At 40.4% G+C, this 7944-nt stretch overlaps 1 protein-coding gene across 2 annotated transcripts; it reads left to right on the forward strand.

Moving 5' to 3' along the window:
• The first annotated feature begins 4335 nt into the window (after nucleotides 1-4335).
• LOC103981381 (ethylene-responsive transcription factor ERF118-like) lies at nucleotides 4336-6143 on the forward strand. 2 transcript variants are annotated; one of them, XM_009398099.3, is made up of 2 exons: nucleotides 4336-4876; nucleotides 4958-6143. In XM_009398099.3, exon 2 carries the CDS (start codon nucleotides 5077-5079, stop codon nucleotides 5917-5919), a length of 843 nt encoding a protein of 280 aa, XP_009396374.2. In that variant the 5' UTR covers nucleotides 4336-4876; nucleotides 4958-5076; the 3' UTR covers nucleotides 5920-6143. The 2 variants fall into 2 exon arrangements, with proteins under 2 accessions (XP_009396374.2, XP_009396375.2); XM_009398100.3 differs by having other exon boundaries at nucleotides 4336-4780.
• The last annotated feature ends 1801 nt before the right edge of the window (nucleotides 6144-7944 follow it).

Consider the following 7944-nt stretch of genomic DNA (forward strand, 5'->3'; position numbering starts at 1 on the left):
TTGCTTTCTTGCAATCAAATAAATTGTTGATGAAGTGGATCCTCTTCATGGACCTTTGTGTCGCGAAGCTGTGGTGTTCCCTGCTGAAATTGACTTCTCAGTCACTACTATTAGGTAGCATTTGGAGCCATTACATAAAACAGAGGGAGAGAGAGAGAGAGCTTGGAAGTGATAGGCAAATGGATGGATATCTAAAACAGCTGGAGCCTGTAGCTTTTGGTATTTTCCCAGTTATAGCTTTTGCTGAAAGCCACCTGCAGGATACATGGAACTGACACAGAGAGAGAGAGAGAGAGAGAGAGAGAGAGACAGAGAGAGAGGTTGGGCACCCCCACTGCCCCAGTGGGCATAGGTTCTGTCCGCAGGCAAATAAAGGCCACTGAAACTTGTGAAGACCTAAATTTAGCAGGGATGGGGATGGATGCAGTAATGATGCAAGGCGAAGATAAAGGACAAGGTAGCTGGATTTCTGCAAAAGGAGTTTGTTCCAGTTACCGCCCTCCTCTCTTAGCACCAAAAACACATGACAGTCTATAGGTCCTCTGACTTCCATGTTTCTCCTGCTCACTCAAGCCGGGGATGATGACCGCGCCAGCCCCTGCTACAGTGGATTGGCGTATGGGATGACAAGATGTTTCACTCCTGCAGAACTCCAACGCTTGTTTGCTGCCAATCAGCACACGGTACACACTGAGCCAGGGGGAATGGACCATGGAATATGAGGTTGATGTTGGGCCATCTGATCGGGGAATTGCCCCAGCTTCCCCTGAAACCATTTCTAGGTTTCCAAGACTGGTTTTGAGAAAAAGTTGGGCGACAAGCAGGTCCAACTAATGTGGGGAAGAGACTCGAAATGAAATATCCACCACTATCTCATTCCCAAGTTGGTGAGAGTCCTTTCAGTGTAATTGATAGCCTTAGCAACATCAATGACCTCATGATGTAGGGATCAATCTCTCTTGTGGTCCACAGCACATCACAAGCAAATACTTGCAGAGAGATGATGACTCTTTACATTTGGAGCAGTTGTAATGGTTTCACTGGGAAGTTAATGCATGGCTAGCTGCTGTATTTGTGTTTGTGTTTGTGTTTGTGGGTGCGCGCGCTGGGGGTTGATTGATTTGGGAAAACAATTCTTTTAATGTTCTGAGGGAGTAGAATCTTATTATACATATTGCTAAGCTAAAGCATGCATTAAAATGATTCCACTTGTAGGATGCACAACTTGGAAAACACTCAAGTTGACATCATTTACTTCGAAACCCCAGAAACTGCATTCAATAAATCGAGGCAAGCTGGTTTAAACTATTCTGTGTGGACTTTTGAGTTGATTTAAGACTCATCCAAGGAGAATGGATGATTAGAGTGGTAAGTTTTCCACTGTGTAAAATTGCTTGACATCAAATAAAGTGAGATGGTCCCTCAAAATTACATGGATTAGTCTGAGATGTTTCAGCCAATTTTGCAGTCCAGTATTTTAATCGATTTATTTCTATTTTATAGTGGCAGGAGTGTGGTTGCCACAATGCTAGCAAGATCACTGAAGCTGCCACAAAACATATTTGACCAGTGAATATAGAATGGCACAAATCTTATTGCCACATCCTTAATCAAGCATCTCAATAATCTACTACAATTTGGCTACATAGAATATTGTCATGAGGATTCCAACCACCATGTTCAGTAATGATGAGGGCTTAACTTCTCTTTCTTCCACATCTCCACCCTGCTGCATGAATAAGTCATCATCTTGTTTGGCTTGTAGAATGGTTCAGAAGTTCTTGTGATGCATGCAGCATGAAGATACTAAGCACCGAAGCATGCCAAGGGATTGCTCAACATATAACTGCAGGTTGTGGGTCTTTACAGCCACATATCTGCTGCCTTTTTTTTATTTCAGGTGGATTGAGCATGGCCTTCACTCTTCGTCAAGACATAGCTCCTAAGTGCAGCACATGATTGATGTGAAGTTGCACCCTACACAGTAAATAAGAAAAAGGAGAAGATAACAAAGGCAATTATTAGTTTGAGCAGCAAATGGAGTCACCCAAGTCCTGATTGGTACTACTACATCCCTCAGTAATTCTATAACCAAATGGGAGGTGGATTAATCCACATCCAAGAAAAATAAGCTGCTTGGTTTTGATTGATCTCTATACAGTCAATACAGTGACATCACTCTGTGAGGGCTGTTCATTTGAAAGTATGAAACTGAAACTCTAATCAAAGCATTTCTTTGTTTGATAGACAATAATTAGGCTCCAGATATGGATCAAAATGTGTGCTCTTAATCTAATGATAAATTCTTGTGGTTTAGATCACCAGGAGTAGGATCAATATAATAGGCCATTAAGTGGAAGAAGAAGAAGAAGAAATGATTCGGATCAAATTCTATGCTGTTGGAGGAAATGAGACTCATGTAGGCAATACCATTCTCTGAAAATAAGTTCAAGTCCATCTAACATTTCACACCAAGATGCTGCTGTTCACAGGGTAAATATATGTATGCACATAAATAGGTTTCTGACACCAATTACCTGAACTATACCTGTGAGCACAAGCTATAAATAGGTTTCTGACACCAATTACCAATATGATACCATGTAATTATTGGGCATGAGGGTCCATTTACTTGATTTGCCTGCTATTTCAGATTTATATTTACTTGTGCCATATCTATCATGCTTTTTGAACATTTAAAACACAAGCCAACAAAATATCTGCAGAATTTCTAGTGCTTGCAGGCACACTACACAAGAGTTCGGATCTGATCCATTATTTCTTTTTCGGTATGAAAATTTCATAAGAAATCATTAGGAAAAGACATATTATACTCCATCAGCACATATTAACCTAATTAAATTGAGTCTTGGAAGATATATTATAGTAGCCAAGATGCAATGTCCACAGTTTAAAAAAAAAATAGAAGTTCCAAATCCTGCTGTAAGCGCCGAAACGAAATGAATACTTCATTTTCTTGAAAAAAACCTTATTGTTCAGTTGCCTAAGAGAGTGTTCAACAAAGAGAGAATAAATTCTTAATGCAGTTACATTCCTCCAATGTAAGGATTAGTAGCCATTAAACCAAAAGAACTTGTGTATGAAGGACCTCTTTTCCATATAAATTTGAGATTCAAAAAATAAGGTATATTTTGAATTGCATCTCAAGTTGTATATCTGAAGTTGGACATGTTTTTGCTACTACATCATTTTATTTCATTCTCCAAAAATAGGAGGCATTCACTTCTTCTTGAAAGGTTTGGTTATTACTCAGTGATCTGAACTCCCAGTACATGAATTGATGACTCCCTATACATATATATGGCTTGATGCTGAGAATTGATTCATGGAATTAATTGCCTGTTATGCTAAACATGAACAACTGGGCTTTGTAGAGTTTGCCTGTTTCTTAGTTAGGGACACCTGCATCTGACACATTTTTCAAGGCAGGCAGGTGATGCTCACAAATGCACATTGATGTTGCAAGAGCAATCATGACTCTGCAATGTTTGGACTACCTTGAACTCAAAGGCATGGAATTGTTCTCATTTCTGAGATGCATTGTGTATCAACAATTTGGCCCATTCAAAGGAGTCCAAGCATCTCTGGGCTCAACCCCAGTCTTGTTTGGATCCTTTCATTTCTTTATTGAGCATGACGACAGCGTTATTAGATAATGTTAAAAATATGGTATTTTCCGAAGATATTTATTTGGGGAAATTCGCCCATATTTCTATCCATATTCATCTCGAATGCAATTAATTGCTGAGTTGACTTGATACAAGTCGATTGGATAAACAAAAGAAGAAAATCCCATTTTACTTGAACATGCAATAAACAATAGAGTAATGGTTTAATTAGTTTCCAAAAGGCCCTTTATTTTTATTTTTTATTATAGAAAAAAAGTTCCGATTCAATCTACACTAAAAGATTGCTTGTATGTAAACCATGTTGTTCGGCAAATACGTAGCTGATAGAAGATAATTCAATTTAGTCACAGTACGGAACAATAATCTTACGAACAATAATCTCTTAATATTAAACAATAAGATAATGGTGATATAAAAAAATCGGAAATCAAACCAAAATGATGCATATTTTATGCCGTTGATAAGTAAAATATACCTGAGATTGCTTACGTGTCGCTGGGAGGAGGTTCCCGCCGCTCTCGAATGGCCCGGCAAGACTTTTGGCGGGAGAATGGATGACGTCTTCGCGCGCTTTGTCCTCGCGGCTTCGCCATCCTTGGCGGGAAACGAGACTTGGCCTGCGCGCCACCGCCTCCTGCACCAATTAAATGATCCCAAGAGACCGAAAAAAAAACAAAGGGAGGGGAGAAAGAATGGGTAATAACCGACTCGGAAAAGCAGATGTTGATGTCGTGTACTGTCACCGCATGCCCTCATGCCAGCCATGACCCATGACATCCACGCTCCGTCTGCGCTTGGTACCCGCTCATCTACCTGCCATACGACTGCCGCACAAGTGCCCATGTGCGACCGACTTCCAATCAAAAGGGAGGTATCGAAGCGGGTAGCCCATGTAGAGTAAGAGATTCCTTTTTTACTAATATTCACGTATAATAAGCTCGCCCCCCGACCACGCCCATCGCAGCAGCAGCAGCAGCGGGAAAAAGTGGCCCCTTTACTCGCTCCGAGAAGGCAACTTAGAAGAAGAGAGACCTGACCAGTAGATATATGTCGGTTGTCGCCGGTCGGCTGTTGTTGTTGTTGTTCTGCTTACTCTTCGCAGCGAACGGAGCACGACCGGTTCTAAAGAGGTTTGACCCACTTCCTTCTCCTCCTCATTGTTCTTCGTCAGTGTGCATGAAACAGAGGCTGCTGCTCCTGGATTCCATGCGCTTCAAACACACCTGGTAGGGATCTATCCAGAGAAAACAAGGTTGTCCTTTGTATCGATGGGTCGAGATGTTCACCTGAGTGTTCCGATTTTGCAGGGCTGGTTTTGGATTCGGAGTGAAGTATTTGGGTTTCCTGCACTTAGATCGGCGTTCTGGCCTTGCCTTCACTTGACGCGTTCGGGTTGTGGTTCCGAGGAAGAGAAGAAAGAAGAAAGATGGGTGCTTTGTGTGAAGGCCGGATGAGGAGGAACAGGAAAACGAAGAAACTGGATCAGTTGGACTCGTCCGGTTCGAATCCGACGAAGAAATCGGAGGGGTCGGCTTCTTTCGAGCCCGATTTATGGAAGAAGACGAACGGTCGGATTGAGGCGGTGAGAAAGGTTCGTGTCTTCTTCGCCGACCCCGAGGCCACCGATTCCTCCGGCGAAGACGAGGATGAGAAACTTGGGACCAGACCCAAGAAGAGGAAGCGAGTTTTGTACGAGATCGCTTTGGTCCCTGCACCTAAAATCCTAAAACCCCCCATCACATCACACCTGAAGGCGCCGCCGAAATCGGTGACCTCCTGCAACCCGGCTGCTACCGAGACGCAGAAGGGTGTGCGGCAGCGGCGGTGGGGGAAGTGGGCGGCGGAGATCAGGGACCCCATCCGTGGCGTCCGCCTCTGGCTCGGCACCTACGCCACCGTCGAGGCGGCAGCCGAGGCTTACCGAACCGCCGCGTGTCGGATCGAGGAGGAGAAACGTGGCTTGCTACACCAACGCTGGGACACTTGGGACGACGGCGCCTCGGCCGCGAGTTCCGTCTCGTCGTCCTGCGTGTCAGCGCCGGCGCCGCCCTCTCCGTCCTCCGTGCTCGATGTTTCATTATCCGCCAAGGGGAAGGCGGTGGCGGCAGCTGATTGGCTGGGGGAGCCGGTGGTGCCGGAGATGGAGTTTGGGCTGGACGAGGAGCCCTTTTTGGTGGGCGAACTCGGCGAGGACTTGATCGGGCTGGGTGATTTGCCGCTGTGGGAGCAGCAGTTGGACGGTGGCGATTTCTCCTTCCTCGATTCGTAGTCCATCCGACGCCTTTCGTTATTTCCAGCTTCGAAATGTGGTGTTTTCTATTTCGTTAAAATGTAAATGTGTTGGAAAAAAAATCCAATATATGTCCTATTATTATATATAAACCACTGTAATGTTTCCGAGTTATATGCATGTCCTCCTACATCATCATAATATCATCATCCTATGCTATGGTGATGTAGGACTTGTATCGATTCTATCGTCAGATTGGGGTTAGGGCTAAGCTTAATTTTTGAATGTCATGAGTTTCCATGCAACCATGCTTTCTGAACTATACAGTGCTGAAGGCTTCAAATGATCAGCCGTCGTCTGCTGAGGGAAGTCACTACTAAATCTCCACCGGGCAGAATCTTAACATCACCACTGCATTCAATGCTGCTGCAAGAATTAGGTACAACTAGAGATCTCTTGATGGTTCTTCCTGTCATCTTCAAAATCTTTCTGGTTTTAAGCAACAGATTTCTGGTGATGCTGCATCTTATCAGAACGTCTTCAAAGATCACGATAAGATTTTTTACAAGATGCCATGTTCTTTATGGGACAATTTTCTAATTACTTACAAGATTTCCTTCATTGGTTGTGCTCGATTGGCAGTGCACTGTGAAGGTGTTTCACCGTCGAGGAACGTGATGGCCGGACATGGCCGCATGGGCTATTAGATTGTCAGTTGGCCATATAAAAAGAGGTGCATCACTGTGAAGGTGTTTCACCGTCGAGGAACGTGATGGCCGGACATGGCCGCATGGGCTATTAGATTGTCAGTTGGCCACATAAAAAGAGGTGCATCACTATGGGCGACGCACAAGCGGGCGGATCATCGATGTATCGTTCGTAAGACCTGCGCGTGTGTGCGTGATGGAATGCAATAACGATGACATCATGATAATTAAAGTTTTTTTTAATAAAAAATATTTTTATCCTTCAAAAATTACAAAAAATTCAATCTGTGTTCTTAAATTTTATTTTTCTAGTTATGCCCTTCCGAAATCGAATATTTTTATTATATATCCCATGTAAATTTATAATTTTACCTTTTAAAAAGTATTATTATTTATTTATATTCTTAATTATAAAATTAATTAATTTGATTCATTCCAATCAAATATTTTAATCGCACTTGATCATGATTGTATTTTGACTACTGACTGAATTTAGATTTGATCAATCAAACTTTCGAAGGAATTCGAAGAAAGTCAAATTTTGATTTTTTTTTTTTACTTTGATCAATTTTAATTTTGATGGGCATAGATGCTTAACCTAAAACTATAAGCCTAATTTATATAGTCCAATTCTAGATTTATCCAATTAAATAGAGTTGATCGATCTAATTTAAGTTTCTATATAAGATTTAAAAAAAATATAAATTATAGTTTTCTTTTATAATATTCTCATATAACATATTGATAAAACTTTATATATGATAAGTAAACATTAAATTATTATTCATGAATATTTGTTTAGTTATTCATATGCGAAAGTTTAAAATTATATAATAATATTTATTTTTCACACATGGATATGATTAATGATTGTAGTTACCACGTGAGCTTTCTTGTTAGCTAATTAATGTTCAATAATTATTATAATAATTATTATTTATTATTATTAAATTATTTTGACATAAACTATTTTATTACAATGATATTTTCTTTGTTACATTCTTATAAATATCACTATATTTTTATATTAAATTATTATAAATAATTTGAGCATATACAATTTATTTTAGGTATGTTAGATCTTGATTAGACTAGTTGAAAAGATCACAATGATAACTATTGAAAGTCCTACAAAATAAATAATTATGATAAATTATTGTAAAAGGTCTAAATGACTCAATCTTATTATATAATTCATAACTAACGCATTGGAATGTTTAAAAATTAATTTAAATTTATTAACAAGTCATTAGTTGATATTTTAATGAAAGAATTGATTGATATTTAATATAATAGTATTTAGAGAATTCAAGATTATATCCTCGATATGCTTGACAAAATTATAACCTTAAGAACT

This window comes from Musa acuminata, chromosome BXJ3-4 (genome assembly GCF_036884655.1).
Source record: "Musa acuminata AAA Group cultivar baxijiao chromosome BXJ3-4, Cavendish_Baxijiao_AAA, whole genome shotgun sequence".
Lineage (NCBI taxonomy): Eukaryota > Viridiplantae > Streptophyta > Magnoliopsida > Zingiberales > Musaceae > Musa > Musa acuminata.

Excerpts from the sequence above, each read along its gene's own strand:
- LOC103981381 (XM_009398099.3), top strand. The coding sequence starts at position 5,077 with ATGGGTGCTTTGTGTGAAGGCCGGATGAGGAGGAACAGGAAAACGAAG.